This window comes from Littorina saxatilis, unplaced genomic scaffold (assembly GCF_037325665.1).
Source record: "Littorina saxatilis isolate snail1 unplaced genomic scaffold, US_GU_Lsax_2.0 scaffold_856, whole genome shotgun sequence".
NCBI classification, from domain to species: Eukaryota; Metazoa; Mollusca; class Gastropoda; order Littorinimorpha; family Littorinidae; genus Littorina; species Littorina saxatilis.
The window spans coordinates 22,501-42,732 of record NW_027129194.1 but is presented as its reverse complement, the minus strand read 5'-3'; the positions used below and the strand labels follow the sequence as shown (position 1 = coordinate 42,732).

The window sequence follows — 20,232 nt, the reverse complement described above, 5'->3', positions numbered from 1 at the left end:
TGATCTCTCTGTATCGAACTTTTAATCGATCATATCTCGGCCGTGCGATCTTCAAATGGAGTCGAATTGTGTATGCATGTTAAGTGTTCCATACTGAGCGCAGCCATTATAAAATAAATTCTTTAGGATTTAATCCTTAGTCTCCGGCAGTATGACTGAACAATTGTGCCAGACATGTCGTGTGTGGTTGCTGTCTTTCCAGTGTATGGCAAGCCATCGTGGACAATTCAAAACGACTCATGTGTGATGAATCTTTAGGGGTATGATCGTCATCAAATCAGTTCTGCAAAACTGACAATCATAATGACATGACTGGACCTCGGAGAGACAGCAACCAGATCAACCAGATCAACCAGATCAACCAAACGACACAAAACAAATCAAAACAAAACAGAAAACGTATATGTCTAATACTGGCCCAGGAAAGTTCATTCGACTGCGTTTTAGGGTTGAGTGCTTTTTCACAACCGCAAAAATACATAAACAAGCCAGTCTTATTACATTTCAGACCGACCAATCAGGTGTCTGCCTGTTTTGTAAACAATTCCTCTTTCTTTAACCAATTCCGATTTTAAGGTCAACAACAGAAGATGCAAATATGGCTGATTTTAACATCGGAATGTATTTGAGTCAGCCTAAGTAATAGGCTTTACGTTTCTTCTTGTAATGGTAACATTTAAACAGAAACATTGAGCACTGAAATATACCACACTGAGGAGCTTCTTCTGCGTTCGACAGACTGCACGCTTTAGAGTCTCTCTCCGAGGGATGCAGCAAAGCGGGTTAGGGGGAGTCCCATATTGGTTGGGACGAGAAAGAATTTACCCGATGCTACCCAGCATGTCGTAAGAGGCGACTAACGGTTCTGTTTCTCCTTTTACCCTTGTTAAGTGTTTCTTGTATAGAATATAGTCAATGTTTGTACAGATTTTAGTCAAGCAGTCTGTAAGAAATGTTAAGTCCTTTGTACCGGAAACTTGCATTCTCCCAGTAAGGTCATATATTGTACTACGTTGCAAGCCCCTGGAGCAATTTTTTGATTAGTGCTTTTGTGAACAAGAAACAATTAACAAGTGGCTCTATCCCATCTCCCCCCTTTCCCCGTCGCGATATAACCTTGAATGGTTGAAAACGACGTTAAACACCAAATAAAGAGGAAAAAAAGCTGGCCGTGCGGCGGAGCTACCACAGGAGCGTAGTTTGGGGTTTCCGGAAAACTTTCAATTGTTTTTGCGAGAGAGTTTAGAGGATTGCGTGTTTTTTTGTGGGTAAACACTCGCTGAAGGTACAGTAATACCATGCAATTTGATTGGATACCTGTTAGAGAACTTTGCTTTCAATGAATCTCAGATACATGTATTCTTGAATAAAAAAAAGGAAGGAAACACAACAAAAAAAACAAAGGGAGAAAGAGAGAGAGAGAGAGAGAGAGAGAGAGAGAGAGAGAGAGAGAGAGAGAGAGAGAGAGAAACAGACAGACAGACAGACAAAGACAGTCAGACAGACAGAGATACAGACAGACAGACATACAAACAGACAGACAGACAGACAGACAGACAGACAGACAGACAGACGGAGACAGAAACAGTAATACAGACTGAGATGGGGGGGGGGGGGGGGGGGGGGGGGGGTAGGGCGAGGAAGAGAAAGCAAGAAAAATAAATAAGAAAAGAAAAGGAAACAAGAACAATTTAGAAGAAAAAAAAGAAAACATCCGGAAATATTGGATATTTGGGAAATGTTCGCGCGCGCATGCAAGCGTTAAAGTCACGGCACAGTCAACCTTTCACGCACGCATGCGCACGAACCTCCACAACAGTCGCGCAGAAAGAGAAAACCGCCACTTGTTTTTGGCGTTCGCCGAAACGAGGGAAATTAATGATAATTACTTGTAATTAATCACCGACATATTTCAGGCAAGCTGTTGAGGATGTGAAATCCTCTTGTCAAAGCGAGAGCAACACTTGCAATGAGTACAACACATGCTATCAAACATTTTACCGTGTGCTCTGTGATGATGTGATTAATGAGGTCAAAGGTTAATGAAGCAGCGATCAACGCAGGGAACTAGTTTCTTGTGAAATTGGGTTTTTACGTGCAAGGATGCGCGAGTGTGCTTGGGTGCAGCGATGTGGATAATTGTGAACGCATGCACGCTTTTTGCGATTCTGTTTGTGTGTGAGTGTGTGTGTGTGTGTGTGTGCGCAATAAGATTTAAACACATATTATTTAGGGTGCGAAGGGGGGGGGAGATTCTGTGTTCCTCGGTCTCTGCCTCCCTGTTTCCGTTTTCTTGTTTATGCGTTGTTGGTTTGTTGGTCTGTCAGTCTATAACCGTTTATCTCCCTTTCTCTCTTTCACCTCTCTCTTTCTCTTTTTCACCTCTCTCTCTCTCTCTCTCTCTCTCTCTCTCTCTCTCTCTCTCTCTCTCTCTCTCTCTCTCTCTCTCTCTCTCTCTCTCTCTCTCTCTCTCTCTCTTTTTTACATTTAGTCAAGTTTTGACAAAATGTTTTAACATAGAGGGGGAATCGAGACGAGGGTCGTGGTGTATGTGTGTGTGTGTGTGTGTGTGTGTGTGTGTGTGTGTGTGCGTGTGTGTCTGTGCGTGTGTGTGTGTGTGTATGTGTGTGTGTGTATGTAGAGCGATTCAGAGTAAACTACTAGACCGATCTTTATGACATTTTACATGAGAGTTCCTGGGTATGATATTCCCAGACGGTTTTTACACCCCCGGTATAGGGGTGTGTGTAGGATTCGTTTTTTCATGTTTTCGATAAATGCGTCATATCCGGCTTTTTGTAAAAGTTGAGGCGGCACTGTCACACCCTCAATTTTCAATCACATTGATTGAAATTTTGGCAAGCAATCTTCGACGAAGGCCGGACTTCGGTATTGCATTTCAGCATGGAGGCTTACAAATTAATTAATGACTTTGGTCATTAAAAATCTGAAAATTGTAATTATTGTTTTTTTATAAAACGATCCAAAATTACTTTTATTTTATTCTTCATCATGTTCTGATTCAAAAAACATATAAATATGTTATATTCGGATTAAAAACAAGCTCTCAACATCAAAAATATAAAAATTATGATCAAAATTAAATTTCCGAAATCGATTTAAAAACAATTTCATCTTATTCCTTGTCGGTTCCTGATTCCAAAAAAACATATAGATATGATATGTTTGGATTAAAAACACGCTCACAAAGTTCAAACGAAGAGAGGTACAGAAAAGCGTGCTATGCAGCACAGCGAAACCACTACCGCGCTGAACAGGCTCGTCAGTTTCACTCCGTTATGCACAAGCGGCGGACTACGGTCATTGTGAAAAAATGCAGTGCGTTCAGTTTCATTCTGTGAGTTCCACAGCTTGACTAAATGTAGTAATTTCACGTTCGGCGAGAGATCTATTTTCTCAGTCACCTTTTTGTGCAGACTCTCCTCGGTGTCCGAACACCCCCGTGTGTACACGCAAACACAAGACCAAGTGCGCACGAAAAAGATCCTGTAATCCATGTCAGAGTTCGGTGGGTTATAGAAACACGAAAATACTCAGCATGCTTCCTCCGAAAACGGCGTATGGCTGCCTCAATGGCGGGGTAAAAAACGGTAATACACGTAAAATTCCACTCGTGCAAAAAACACGAGTGTACGTGGGAGTTTCAGCCCACAAACGCAGAAGAAGAAGAAGAAAGACTTAGTTCGTGGTTCGTTCTCTCAGAAATGGATTCAAGACGTACACAAGTTGGTACTCCAAACATTGTCCAGATTGGGTCAGGAATTAAGAGTCTTATTTTACAAATTAAATACTTACAATCCTCCTCATGACACGCTTTCCAGTAAGCAGTGTCACGCACTAGCGTCCTAAAGGGGGAAAATAAATATACCCTACTTCTTCTTCTTCTTTTTCTTCTTCTTCTTCTTCTTCTTCTTCTTCTTCTTCTTCTTCTTCTTCTTCTTCTTCTTCTTCTTCTTCTTCTTCTTCTTCTTCTTCTTCTTCTTCTTCTTGCCGCTACACGTGGAGACCAGTCCAATTGAGAAATGTAGTGGTCATCTGCAGGGACGCCGCCGTGCCGTACAGCTTATCCTGGATGGGAGTCGGCTCCGGCCACATCTTCCTTCTCAACAACTGGAAGTTCCCGCAGTCTTGTAGGATGTGGTGGGTGTCCTGCTCTGCTTCTCCACAGGGACACATCGGGGACAGCACAACTTTCAGCTTTGAGTGGAGGTGTTTGTTCAGCCTGTTGTGCCCTGTTCGCAGGTTGAAGATTGTAACCTGCTCTGGTCTTGTGAGCAGGTGAAGGCTGTCTTTTTGAGCCGGGGTTCGGAACAGGGCTTTAGTAATGGTATTTAGCTCAGCAAGGCTCATTCGGTAAGTTTTAAACGGCAGAACATGGTGGGAAGAAACCCTTCATATACGCCCGCGCACACACCCCTCCCCCTGCCCCTCCTTTTATATCTCTGCCTTTTTAAGAAAGTGTCGTTAATCATGTCATCATATTATTCATCAAGCTAATCTCCAACATCTCTCCGATGTATCATCAGCTACATTTTGTCTCAGTATTAAAAACCGGATTCATCCCTCCAACCGGCTCATCCCCCACCATCAAACACACACACACACACACACACACACACACACACACACACACACACACACACACACATACACACACACACACACACGCACACACACACACAAACACACAAGCACACACACACACACACTGGCACACACACACACCCTTCAACCTCATCCCCCACCATCAAACACACTCACACACACACACACACACACACACACGCACACACACACAGATAAATTATCCTTTTCTTTACACCAAAAAAGTAGGAGGAACAAAATTAAGAGACGAAGAGAAAATCCTCAGCAAAAGCGACTCTAAATCCCTCTCTACAGCCCCCCGCCATACCGCGCTGTTGACTCGATACAAGCAAACACTCCAAAGAGCAATAACTGCAGCCGAAAAGCGAAGAGGAACGTGAGAGCGAGAGAAAACGGACGACTATTTGCTGTCACTTATGATTCATGTCAAGCGGTGACTCCTTCTCCCAGCCACCGTTGGCTGGCCTGCGTCACGTGGGGCGAGGCAAATGAGGAAAGAGGGCGGAGCCTAAAACGTGGCCCCCGTTTTTCAGTCTCGGCAGCTGAGTTATTTACTATCTCGCGTCTCGGCACAGGCAAGCGAGAGCCGCTAGCCCGTCTCGGCTAGCCCCAGAAAATTAATGACCATGAGTTCCTTTTTGATGAACCCTCTACCATACGGCGGGGAGAGTAAGTTTTCTACCACCAGTGAGGACTTTGCTCAGGTCGCCGGTTACTTACCAACTCACGCTGCTACGGACTATTATCACCAACATCATCATCACAATTCTCACCTCAACAGGACTACCGTTTCTCTTCACAACAACCCGTATCAATTGTCCAACGATGGGACACCCTACCACAGCGAAGTTCCGTCAGGAAATGTCAACGGTGTCAATAATGTGGCTCCTGGGGGAATCGTTGTGGATTCGAACCATGAGGGCCACTACCCCAGCGGAGAAGAAGACGAGAACCACCAAGCCCACGATGTGTACAGAGCGCAGCAGCAGAAGCGGGACAGTTTCAGTGACTCTTCGGAACCCGTGTGTGATGGCGTGTCTCCGTCGACGGTCTTATCGCCGCTTTCGTCGGCTTCGTTATCAGCCGTGTCGTTGCCTCCCATCGCCGAACTCGGAGCAGGAGGAGGAGGAGGGAAGGCACATCATCAGCAACAACAACTTGAAAGAGGTTCCCATGGAAACCTAACGGGGAACTCTCCCACTTCCATGGACGATTCTGCTTTATGCAGACCGACTTCAGTCACCTGCTTAGCCAACTACAACCACCACCAAAACCACCACCACCACCAACACCAACACGACCTACAACAGCAGCAACAGTACCACCACCACCAACAACAGTACCACCTTCAAAATCCACATATTCTTCATCCACATCATCATCATCTGCAGCAGCTATCTCCCAATTCTGCCCAAGGAGCTTTGTCGCCCTCGGTTAAGTCCCCCTACCCTGGGGATCTTCCTGGGGGCCATGAGTCCCCCCTGGGTCCGGGGGAGGAGTGCGGGAGGGACAGAGGAGGAGATGGTGGTAGTAGTGGTGGAGGTGGTGGTGCAGGAGGCCATCCGATTATCTACCCTTGGATGCGAAAATCTCAGTCGGGTAAGATTTGTGTTTTGTTTGTGATTTGTGGGTTTGCTGGGTTAAGTTTGATTTGGGTAAGTCTGTTTTGGTTTGGTTTGGTTCGGTGTGTTCTGCTCTGGTTTAGTTTGGTTCGGTTTGGTAACATGTGATTGCTTAGATTGTTTGTTTGTATGTTGCACACTGGACCAGTTGATGTGTTATAATTATAATGTGTTCAGGTCATATTTCGTATTTACTTCTTATGAGGAACATAAGATGACTGATAAGTAGAATGGAGAAATTCAGAGAAAGAGAGAGGAAGGTTTGGAGAGAAGGGGGGAGTGGGAAGTGGAGAGAAAGATGAGAGAAAGAAAGCCTTCTTATCTTGTTTGTCTGTCTATCTGCATTCAGTGTATAAAACAAACAATCAAGCAATAGAACAAACAATCAAGCAATAGAACAAACAATCAAGCAATAGAACAAACAATCAAGCAATAGAACAAACAATCAAGCAATAGAACAAACAATCAAGCAATAGAACAAACAATCAAACAATAAAACAAACAATCAAGCAATAGAACAAACAATCAAGCAATAGAACAAACAATCAAGCAATAGAACAAACAATCAAGCAATAGAACAAACAATCAAGCAATAGAACAAACAAACAATCAAGCAATAGAACAAACAATCAAGCAATAGAACAAACAATCAAGCAATAGAACAAGCAATCAAGCAATAAAACAAACAATCAAGCAATAGAACAAACAATCAAGCAATAGAACAAACAATCAAGCAATAAAACAAACAATCAAGCAATAGAACAAACAATCAAGCAATAGAACAAACAAACAATCAAGCAATAGAACAAACAATCAAGCAATAGAACAAACAATCAAGCAATAGAACAAACAAACAATCAAGCAATAGAACAAACAATCAAGCAATAGAACAAACAAACAATCAAGCAATAGAACAAACAATCAAGCAATAGAACAAACAATCAAGCAATAGAACAAGCAATCAAGCAATAAAACAAACAATCAAGCAATAGAACAAACAATCAAGCAATAGAACAAACAATCAAGCAATAAAACAAACAATCAAGCAATAGAACAAACAATCAAGCAATAGAACAAACAAACAATCAAGCAATAAAACAAACAATCAAGCAATAGAACAAACAATCAAGCAATAGAACAAAAAACAATCAAGCAATATAACAAACAAACAATCAAGCAATAAAACAAACAATCAAGCAATAGAACAAACAATCAAGCAATAGAACAAACAAACAATCAAGCAATATAACAAACAATCAAGCAATAGAACAAACAAACAATCAAGCAATAAAACAAACAATCAAGCAATAGAACAAACAATCAAGCAATAGAACAAACAAACAATCAAGCAATATAACAAACAATCAAGCAATAGAACAAACACTCAAGCAATATAACAAACAATCAAGCAATAAAACAAACAATCAAGCAATAGAACAAACAATCAAGCAATAGAACAAACAATCAATAGAACAAACAATCAAGCAATATAACAAACAATCAAGCAATAGAACAAACAATCAAGCAATAAAACAAACAATCAAGCAATAGAACAAACAATCAATAGAACAAACAATCAAGCAATAGAACAAACAATCAATAGAACAAACAATCAAGCAATACAACAAACAATCAAGCAATACAACAAACAATCAAGCAATAGAACAAACAATCAAGCAATAGAACAAACAATCAAGCAATAGAACAAACAATCAAGCAATAGAACAAACAATCAAGCAATAGAACAAACAATCAAGCAATAGAACAAACAATCAAGCAATAGAACAAACAATCAAGCAATAGAACAAACAATCAAGCAATAGAACAAACAATCAAGCAATAGAATAAACAATCAAGCAATAGAACAAACAATCAAGCAATAGAACAAACAATCAATCAAGCAATAGAACAAACAATCAAGCAATAGAACAAACAATCAAGCAATAGAACAAACAATCAATAAAACAAACAATCAAGCAATACAACAAACAATCAAGCAATACAACAAACAATCAAGCAATAGAACAAACAATCAAGCAATACAACAAACAATCAAGCAATAGAACAAACAATCAAGCAATAGAACAAACAATCAAGCAATAGAACAAACAATCAAGCAATAGAACAAACAATCAAGCAATAGAACAAACAATCAAGCAATAGAACAAACAATCAAGCAATAGAACAAACAATCAAGCAATAGAACAAACAATCAAGCAATAGAACAAACAATCAAGCAATAGAATAAACAATCAAGCAATAGAACAAACAATCAAGCAATAGAACAAACAATCAATCAAGCAATAGAACAAACAATCAAGCAATAGAACAAACAATCAAGCAATAGAACAAACAATCAAGCAATAGAACAAACAATCAAGCAATAGAACAAACAATCAAGCAATAGAACAAACACTCAAGCAATATAACAAACAATCAAGCAATAGAACAAACAATCAATAGAACAAACAATCAAGCAATAGAACAAACAAACAATCAAGCAATAGAACAAACAATCAAGCAATAGAACAAACAATCAAGCAATAGAACAAACACTCAAGCAATAGAACAAACAATCAAGCAATAGAACAAACAAACAAGCAATAGAACAAACAAGCAATTAAGCAATAGAACAAACAATCAAGCAATAGAACAAACAATCAAACAATAAAACAAACAATCAAGCAATAGAACAAACAATCAAGCAATAGAACAAACAAACACTCAAGCAATAGAACAAACAAACAATCAAGCAATAGAACAAACAAACAATCAAGCAATAGAACAAACAATCAAACAATAAAACAAACACTCAAGCAATAGAACAAACACTCAAGCAATAGAACAAACACTCAAGCAATAGAACAAACAATCAAACAATAAAACAAACACTCAAGCAATAGAACAAACAAACACTCAAGCAATAGAACAAACAATCAAACAATAAAACAAACACTCAAGCAATAGAACAAACACTCAAGCAATAGAACAAAGAATCAAGCAATAGAACAAACAATCAAGCAATAGAACAAACACTCAAGCAATAGAACAAACAAGCAATCAAGCAATAGAACAAACAATCAAGCAATAGAACAAACAATCAAGCAATAAAACAAACACTCAAGCAATAGAACAAACACTCAAGCAATAGAACAAACAAACACTCAAGCAATAGAACAAACAAACAATCAAGCAATAGAACAAACAATCAAGCAATAGAACAAACAAACACACTAAGACTTCAACAGCACAACCGATCCAAACTTTCAACAACAATAAACAAACAGAAACAAAATAAGTATGAACAATGCAACGGATTCTTCTTTTAACAAACAAACAAATGTGCGTGTGCGTGTGCATTTATAAGGGAAACGTGTTTGTAAAGGCGTAAAGCTTAGACATACATTCTACGTATACAAACATGTAATCAACTCTGTCTCTCTCTCTCTCTCTCTCTCTCTCTCTCTCTCTCTCTCTCTCTCTGTGTCTCTCTCTCTGTGTGTCTCTCTCTCTGTCTCTGTCTCTGTCTCTCTCTCTCTCTCTCTCTCTCTCTCTCTCTCTCTCTCTCTCTCTCTCTCTGTCTGTGTCTCTCTGTGTCTGTCTGTCTGTCTGTTCTCTCTCTCTCTCACTCTCTCTCTCTCTCTCCCTCTCTCTCTCTCTCTCTCTCTCTCTCTCTCTCTCTCTCTCTCTCTCTCTCTCTCTCTCTCTCTCTCTCTCTCTCTCTCTCTCTCTCTCTCTCTCTCTCTCTCTCTCTCTCTCTCTCTCTCTCTGGACAGATTGTAAGAAAAGGCGTAGCCTTACATCTTAATCCTTGTTACATAAAGTTCAATTCAATTCTCTCTCTCTCTCTCTCTCTCTCTCTCTCTCTCTCTCTCTCTCTCTCTCTCTCTCTCTCTCTCTCTCTCTCTCTCTTCACATAAAACACAACTTGTAATCTTCATCAGGTGTTCGTCTAAAGTACAATATAATATACCTGGCAAATCAGAGACACGTATACGTGGCCTTTGGCCATGCGAAGTATAACATGTCGTTGATCATCTCTGTACGTCCAGTCAGTACCTATCCATGTGCGGATACGACAGGTACAAACTGTCGATCAAAAGAGTTTGATATAGGTGCGATGACAACTTGTAAAACCTTACTGAAGAATTATAATAGTAATGCCTTTTGTAAGAAGCATTGGCTTTGACGTTTACGAGTTTTGTTATGTAGATGCGACACTTGAAACAGAGAAAAAAAGCTGAAGGGTATGACAGGTTTGCTGACTTGGAAACAAAAAGAATACAAAACAAGAACCGAGGGGCTGGCTGGACTCTAGCTATAGTGTATGAGCGGGACGTGCTTCCAAAATAGGACAGGGGTACCGGTGCAAGCCAGATGTTGTTGACATTTAGCATTTAGAAGGGGTAGTTTGGGTCCTTTTTTGAACAAAAGATACATTTGCCGTGACCTAGGACCCTTCACCCACCTAACACAGAATACATGTTTACAAGACTTATGAGCGCATCGGCAGTACTGAGACTCTACACTGGGGCATATATATAGAAACAAGTTGACCGCTTTTCCTGTTTAACCTTTTCAAAATTAGAAACTTGTTCGCGTATCCATTTCTGGATCTGCAGGCTGCTACAGAGTTACCTCCCTTTAGGCTTTTTTTTCAAATTTCCCTTGTTTTAACCTAATTTCTTGGTTAAAACTTGTCTAAATTTCTAAATTCTTTCTTAATAAATATCAATTCCACACTTTGGCCTTAAATCAAAGTGTTTCCCTTCACAGATATCCCATTGGGGTTGTCAGATGAGGGTAGTCTCCCATGCCAACAGGAGCTACCATTCAGAGAGTGGTTTGCTTCTTAGTTGGATACCATGGGTTGACAACTCTCGCTATCAGTATCACTGCCTGACTACTGATGAGACACAATAGTGTCGAAACACGTGTCTTGTCTACGTACGAAACAATGGTCCTCTTCAGGACTAGCTTTCCTTGTCATACGTCCCCCACAAAGGGACTTTGTAAATCTCGGTCCCCCTTGAGGAGGGTCTGATGCTCCCAATAGGCTGTCTGTGAAGGGATACTTTTTTCTCTCTTTCTCTGCTAAGAGATTTTAACAAATCTCGGAAGAAAGTCTCTGCTGACTTTCAATTGTTTCTTTCACAATTTCTGATAACAATGTCAATAAACACTAACAATAATAATGGAAAAGCACATTTTCCTTGACTGTCCAGACACAACTGCATACAGTTTTGCAAAGAGCTGTGTAATTAGGTTGGTAAACCTTGAGAAAGAGAGCATCACTCCATCAGTCAAGAGTAACATTTTACAAACATGATGTGGGTAACGTGATTTCCACTTTGCCAAAGGTGTGCACATATCGTTCATCGCTTTGTAAATTAGGTTCACGCGAACGCATCAACAGTTAGCATGGGCGTATTGAGAGTGTGTGTGGGGGGGGGGGGGGGGGGGGTGGGGGGGGGGGGGGGTGAGGGCGAGTTTCAGTCATATAGGGTCAATTGGGAAGATTCCCAACGTTTCAACATTGTCATTTTCAACTACACACAGTGACCCTCTTTGCTGCTGATAATGCTAAACAACAACAACAACAACAACAACAACAACAACAATAATTAACAAACAACACAACCAAGCACATTTTCTTGTTAGGAGGGGGAGGGGTCATGAAGTAAAAAAATGCCTACCTGAAGATAACCAATTAGTTTTATTTCATAATCCGGAAAGGTGTTGATATTGGATAAGAAAACGTGTTGTTGTGAGTGTTTTTAAGTTATACGAGTTTTCGCTTGTGTGAAAACAAAAACAAAATAAAAAACACACATTTTTTTAAAGTAATTGTTCAACCAGTAAAACCCAATTTAAAGGATGTAACTCCTGCAACCGAAACGAAGGTATGGCGGAAACTGAGATAAGCTTTACGCTGTATCCATGTCTTGTTTGACCATCATAACATGTGCAAATCTGGTCCTTTTCTCGTCGTTTTAAGTAAATATAGTACACCTTATCGAATGCAAGAAAGAGTTGCACACGTTTTATGAATTTTCACACAAAAAACATGAAAAAAGGATATCACAGGATGGGACAGCATGTGAGTCTTTATTAGCCGTCCCAAAATGCATTGTCAGGCATTAATGGAAATGGATGTCCAAGGATTATTTGCATAAAAGCTAATAATAGAGGGTTCCTGCTGCATTTGTTTGTTTGTTTGTTTGTTTGTTTGTTTGTTTGTTTGTGTGTTTGTTTGTTGTTGTTTTGTGTGTTTTTGTTTGTTTGTTTGTTTTGTGTGTTTTTGTTTGTGTTGTTTTTTTAAAAATATTTTAGTTTGTTAGTTTGTTAGTTGGTTTGCGTGTTTGTTTGTATGTTTATTTGTTTGTTTATTTATTTCTTTGTTTTGTTGTTGTTGTTGTTTCTAAAATATTCCGCATCCTTCAAGCAACAGGACGTATATGAGCTTGAGACAGAATATACGTGATTCGCCCATCCTGTGTTTCCGTAATCGTTCAGGTACCTCTTAGTAAACTGCTTGAGAGCAGAAAGCCGGACACTCACTTTACCTACGTTTAATAACAGCCCAGTGGCCACTCCTGACATTATTCTGACTTCACACGGCGACGACTTTTCCGTAAACATGCCAACAGGTATGCCAAGATCCTCATACGAACAAGGAAGCTGTCTTCTTGAATGGATTTATTTGTTGATTCAGTCTGAGATTCAGTGTGTGTGTCTCCGTGCTAGCTGTAAATGATGATGGCATCGCAAAATTAGACTGAACCTTAAACAAACTGAGTGAGTTATTCATCCAACATGTTCTATAAATACAAATAGTACAGTACAACTTAAAAGCAGCATGATTTTCCAATACAGCCGATTTTATTGTTATTTTGTCTTCTTTTCATGAATCGTCCTTCGTTAGGAGCCGCACACTGTTGGTTTGTTGATGGCTTGTTTGTTGGATTGACTGTGTGTTGTTAACAGCCACTGTAAAAACAAAATAGGGGGGGGGGGGGGAGGTTTTCTTCTTTCTAATCAACCTCACTTCTTTGATGTGAGCTTTCGTCTTAATGGTACTTAGCACACACACACACGCATGTACGCAACATAATGAATAATATGCATGGTTTAGATACGTGTCGTAAATCTACAATTTCGGACAGTGAAAATGTGAAAAGAGTAAAATGCGCTAGAAATGTCTTTTTTTATTCACATGGTTACACCCATAATTTACCAAATGCGTTGATTAGCTATAGTCGTCATAATGCTGAACCTAATCAAATTCTTTACTTTATGAAATCACAATCAATCAGTTTAATCTGCTATTATCACAGGACACTAATTCATTACAATAGCAGACTAAATTCAATAATGCTAGCTAAAACGTAGTTGGTAAATATGTTATTACATTATTGCCTGTGACACACTCTTATAATGTGCAGATCACTATGAACTAAAAAACAACAAATTTAAGTAGCAAAAAGCATATTCGCAAGTATACAAACAACTACATTGATAGCAATGGAAATTAGTAAATAAACAATAAATAAATGGAAACTAACATTACATCATATAAGGAACAACTCAAAAGTAGGCATTGCTTTTACAAAGTGAGATTTCAAACGGATGTTCTGGAGCAAAGAACAACATGTAAAAAACCCACTAAAAAAACAATCCAACTTCCTTATAATACAATGACAAAGAAGCAGCTCATATGATTTGAGGTTTTAACGTTCACTGTCAGATACCAATGCATTTAGGCCTAAAAAAAATAGGTGTGGTTACGGTAACCCGACCTACCCTATTTTTAGGGGCCGACCCTATAACTTTTTATTACATTTGTCAAACAAAACAAGGAAAAAAAAGAAAACGAGTGCAGAAAACGCAATGAAAGCGAAATCGCCCGAGTCGCACACTTATTTCCCTGTCAAGTAGGTTTAATTTGTACACATTAGAGAAAAAAAGTAAAAAAAAAGAAAAAGTGATTGCCTACCTTCCTACCCTATTTTGTTGGCTATGTTACCGTAACCACACTTTTTTTTTTGGCCTTACAAATGGCAATAGCTTTGCTTATTTTACAACATTATTTAACCTCTGAATACGCCCTGTGTTCGACTGTTTTTCTTAAATTGAAAATGATAATGATTACTGGCACAGTTTTGTACTATTTTGCTTTTATCGTGTGTTTGCCTGTCTACATCATACTGACCGGGCTTTACCGCTATAGGCAAGCCTTCAGGATTGTTTGTTTCCCGCAACAAAGCAAAACTGTGGTCGTGATGTGATCAGGAAAATCAACATATCAATGTCAAAGTTTTAAAGACGATGAATGTCGTTAGCAAAGTGATTATGCGTGACTATATTTATTTATCTTTTTTCATAATTTATTCAGTTCTAGATCTATTTGATCACTTTTTTTCTTTTTCTTGTATCTGTTCATGTATTCATGTAGTTATGCTTTTATGTCCAATTAAAACAAATGTATTCATATATTCATTTTTGCTGTGAATATATAAGTATCTACATGTATTTGTTATTTGTAAGGGTGATAATCCATCGACAAATTAGGATTAATGAATCAAAACTGTTTCAAACAAAACAAGTTATTCGTAATATCATCATGTAAATGGAAGCTCTTAATTTGACAATGCATTGCTTGCTGGTACGTGATTTCTTTGGATTACAGAATAAAAACAGCAAACAACAAAACAATTTCAGCCATCACAAGAAAGATGCACATGCAACAAATATACGACTTGTACTAAGCGCGGTGATCAGTGCAAACATGTTGGAGAAACATACATAGTATGTTCGCTATTGTGTTAACGAGCCGTTTTAATTAAACAGGATCCATTTCTTTTTGTACGCTTTCACCACCCCTTTATTTCCGCGAAAGTGTTCTGGCTTGTAACCCATTTTACGCAAGGTTTTAGTGGCCGATGAATCAACAAGCGTTTTTTCATGATCCGATTCTAATAGTGAAAATAACATTGTATCAAAATAAGGATATTTTTTCTTCAGTTTATCTGCTTGTGTCTGGAGCATCTCCATGTCTGAACAGTTGGAATGTGCATAGTTTACAAACACACACACGCACGCACGCACGCATACACACACACACACACACACACACACACTGCACACACACACACACACACACACACACACACACACACACACACACACACACACACACACACACACACACACTAACACACAAACATACGCACAAATAAACAAACAGAAAGACACAAAGACAGAGACAGAAAACGCAACACATGCCGCCAGCAAAGCCAGAATCATTTGCAGGCAGATAATGAGGTGGGGTGGCTCCGGCGTACCTCTGTCAGTTACAGCAAATTCCTGCCAACATAGTCGTCGACAACTCAGGGTCGCATACCGTGCACAATAACTCAGCTGCCGGAGTTGCCGTTCTTTCTGCCCGGCTTACCGCCCCTGTCAACGACCGAGTGTGTTGCATTGTGCACGTGCTATTCGTAAAAGCTAATGTAGGTCACAGATAGGTAGACTATTTCTTTGTGATAATGTGTAGTTGGGAGGCTTTTTTTCAAGGTAAAAGAAAAATAATCTTCAGCAATGACTTGTTTTTTTCAGTAAAGAGGAAAAGCATGTATGATATTCAAAGACTTTGTTAAATACTTATACAGCATTACCTTGTCATGCAGTGAACATCCCAGATGGCGCCAGGAACTGCAGAGTTTGTCATATTTAAAGGGTGAAAGTTGTTTGTTTATTTCAAGCGTATTATTTTCTCGATGTCAGAATATTTGTTCCGCAAAAACTCTCGCTAAGTCTTTTTTACATTTAGTCAAGTTTTGACTAAATGTTTTAACATAGAGGGGGGAATCGAGACGAGGGTCGTGGTGTATGTGTGTGTGTGTGTGTGTGTGTGTGTGTGTGTGTGTGTCTTTCTGTCTCTGTGTGTGTGTGTGTAGAGCGATTCAGACTAAACTACTGGGCCGATCGTTATGAAATTTGACATGAGAGTTCCTGGGTATGATATCCCCGGACGTTTTTTTCATTTTTTTGATAAATACCTTTGATGACGTCATATCCGGCTTTTTGTAAAAGTTGAGGCGGCACTGTCACACCCTCATTTTTCTATTAACATGATTGAAATTTTGGCAAAGCAATCTTCGACAAGGGTTGGGGTTTGGTATTGCATTTCAGCTTGGTGGCTTAAAAACTAATGAGTAAGTTTGGTCATTAAACATCGGAAACTTGTAATTAAAAACAAAATTTATTAAACGATCCAAAAACAATTTCATCTTAGTCTGCGTCATTTTCTGATTCCAAAAACATATACATATGTTATATTTGGATTAAAAACAAGCTCTGAAAATTAAAAATATCAAAATTATGATCAAAATTAAATTTCCGAAATCGTTTTAAAAACTATTTCATCTTATTCCTTGTCGGTTCCTGATTCCAAAAACATATAGATATGATATGTTTGGATTAAAAACACGCTCAGAAAGTTAAAACGAAGAGAGGTACAGTAAAGCGTGTTATGAAGCACAGCGCAATCGCTACCGCGCCAAACAGGCTCGTCACTTTCACTGCCTTTTGCACTAGCGGCGGACTACGTTCAGTTTCATTCTGTGAGTTCCACAGATTGACTAAATGTAGTAATTTCGCGACTTGTTTTCTTCTTTTTTTTCTCACGGTATGCTGTATAAAGTGAATCCTGTACGCAAATAACAAGATTGCTTACGTCCCTTTGTTTCCCTGATCTTATTACAAGAATCTTATTTCGTACAGCGCTCTCAGTCCCTCATGTGAGTATGATGTTGTTCCTGAATATCACAGGTTGACATAGGCGTCAGTCGCTGACATAATTTATTCATCAAACAAACTTAACACTTTGAACACAAAGCAGCCAGACTGTCACTGAATGTTGGTATTAGTCCAAGTGGGATGATGATGTTATTGCTTGTAAAAGCCTCGCAGGCTTTCATTGTTTCGTTCTTTCTGCTATTCTGCTATTCTGTGGTAGTGTATATATGGGTATGTGATCGCTTGCAACGAGATCGTGTAAATCACAGAATACAGATTTGGGTAAAAGCGTTATTATGCGTTATATATATATAACTATGAGACTGCCCGCAAATATTGTCTTTGGATGATACAAACCAGACATTCTCCGGTTTTGTGTGTGTGTGTCTGTGTGTGTGTGTGTGTGTGTGTGTGTGTGTGTGCGTGCGTGAGTGCTAGCTAGCGCGCGTGCGTACTTGCGTGCATGTGTGTGTGTGTGTGCGTGCGTGCGTGCGTGCGTGCGTGCGTGCGTGTGTGAATGTGTTACACAGTACTTTGTCGCAGGTTGTCGTAAAATACGACTGCTGTGTCGCAACAAAAAATGCGACAAGTACAACAAGTGTCCAACCCTGACAACACCCTCATCCCCCAATCCCCATCCCTCCCCACCACCTCCCCTCCATCCCTCTACCTCCTCAAACAATGCAACCACACAGACAGGCCTGAGGTTCAAAAAGTAGAGCACTGACCGACAACACGAGAGGACAGGTACAGGTAGGTGAGAGTATTGTGACACTGACCGAGTGTAGTGGACATTTGACAAGGGTGTCCACCATCCCGTCATGATGGAGTACTTATACCACGCGTCTTTGAAAATATGCTCCAGGGCTGCTCCTTCGTGGCCATTCTTCTGTTCTTGACCTGGCAAATGTAACCTTTTTCTTTTGTTTCTGTTTTTTTTCTTTTCTTTTTTTTCCTTTTTTTTTATCAAGGAGAGACCCCAAATATCTATGCCAAAATGCTGAGTGAACAGCATCAAGGGGGACCCCCAAAACTTGTTATATCCCTGCATGCCTCATTTAGGAACGCTTCCCCTTTATAATACACTAGGTCCAGCCCTGCTTGTTGCCTACTTTTGTTGAATTTATTATTAGAAATGTTAATGTATTATTGTCTACTCATAACCGAAAGGAAACAAACTTGCATCAGTCTTGGATATAAATATATGTTAAAGAGACCATAATTATTAAGAAACACTAACCAACCATCCTACCTATGACCACGGAAGCTGTCAATGTGTAGAGCTTTGTAACTCTAAAAACACACACAAACACATGTAAATTAGTCTCGCCTTTAAAAATAATCTGTTGTATGTGAAGGTTAAAAGGATCCCCACTATAAAAGCTTATTTAGTTTTCCCCCGTTATTATCGTAAGACCTAAAAAAAAAATAGGTGTGGTTACGGTAACCCGACCTACCCTATTTTTAGGGGCCGACCCTATAACTTTTTATTACATTTGTCAAAAAAACAACCCCAAAAAAAAACACCCAAGTGCAGAAAACGCAATGAAAGCGAAAGCGCTCGAGTCGCACACTTATTTCCCTGTCAAGTAGGTTTAATTTGTACACATTAGAAAAAAAAGTTTAAAAAAAATAAAGTGTTTGCCTACCTTCCTACCCTATTTTTTGGGGCTATGTTACCGTAACCACACCTATTTTTTTTTTTGGCTTAAGTATCGCCCTTGGCTTGACAAAAAACAAAAACAAGAAAGGTAGGTAATGGGCACGTTTATTATTGCCAAAACAAAACGTTACAGTTACTAGTACGTCGACCCAAAGGTCTCTGAATTAGACCGACAGACAAACACTTATGAAACGGATAATGAATTTATCTCGAGATCGTGTGGCTCGCTTGCAAAACGCCGGCGAGGTAATCGTCAAAAGCCCTTGGCTTGAGTATCCTACCCTATGGTTTTCCTGTTGTGTCTTTTTATAATTCAATAGCCGTGTTTAACCCCAAGTGACAGCTTATGTTAAAAACACTAATAAACACACTTATACCAAGGCTACTGGAAATTACTTTCTGGCAGGATCAGCCGAGTTTAGTACGATAAGTTGCTGACACTATGTCATGCGATGTTGTGCTTATTTTTAATGTTCTGTTCAGTGTTTATTGCTAATGAGCTGTTTCTCTAATACCGGACTTTTGACGATTCGTGGAAGGCGTGCCCTTATGCTCAGAATCGTCTGTCGTTTTACAACTCTAACAATGTAAGACACACACACGCACATGCACACGCAAACGCACGCACGCACGCACTCGAGCACACTCGCACGCACGCACGCACGCACGCAAGCACACACACACACACACATACACACACACACCGGCACACACGCACGCACGCACGCACGCACACAATCACACACACACACACACACACACACACACACACACACACCACACACAATATCTCCCTTTCCTTACCGTAGCAGTATCCGCCACACCCATGCAAACCTTCACCATTACCCAATCTCCCCAGCCTCGCGCCTTGTTGTGTCCTTGCCCTGAGACAGACAGAGTTGGGACAAATCATGATGACGGATGCGGGATGAGATACCATGGCTTGTGTGTAAACAGAGACAGGCTTAAAGGGACCTTCGTTTCAATGTCAACGACCATGTATGCGAAACAGAATTGTTCAGGCTTTTTACTAGGAACACGATATTTAGCCGGCCATTTGGACACACATTAATACAAAATATAAGCATCCTGGGTTGAGGTGCACGAAGCGAAAGCGGGTGCTACCCAAGAGGGAGGGAGCCAGCCGCTGGGTCTGATTGGTTGGCAGTTTGTCTGTTCCGGTTCATGGGCTGAAACTCCCACGGCTTTTACATGTATGACCGTTTTTACCCCGCCATTTAGGCAGCCATACGCCGCTTTCGGAGGAAGCATGCTGGGTATTTTCGTGTTTCTATAACCCACCGAACTCTGACATGGATTACAGGATCTGTTTCGTGCGCACTTGGTCTTGTGCTTGCGTGTACACACGGGGGTGTTCGGACACCGAGGAGAGTCTGCACACAAAGTTGACTCTGAGAAATAAATCTCTCGCCGAACGTGGGGACGAACTCACGCTGACAGCGGCCAACTGGATACAAATCCAGGGCGCGACCGACTGAGCTACATTGGTTGGCAGTGAGA

General features: G+C 40.1%; 1 protein-coding gene across 2 annotated transcripts in view; it reads left to right on the top strand.

Moving 5' to 3' along the window:
• The first annotated feature begins 5,200 nt into the window (after positions 1-5,200).
• The window catches only part of LOC138957470 (uncharacterized), a 30,677-nt gene continuing 15,645 nt past the window's right edge, over positions 5,201-20,232 (top strand). For both annotated transcript variants that reach the window (XM_070328593.1, XM_070328592.1), the window contains exon 1: positions 5,201-6,225. In XM_070328593.1, coding sequence (XP_070184694.1) covers positions 5,247-6,225 — 979 coding nt within the window. In that variant the 5' untranslated portion in view covers positions 5,201-5,246. The remainder of the gene's footprint in view (positions 6,226-20,232) is intronic.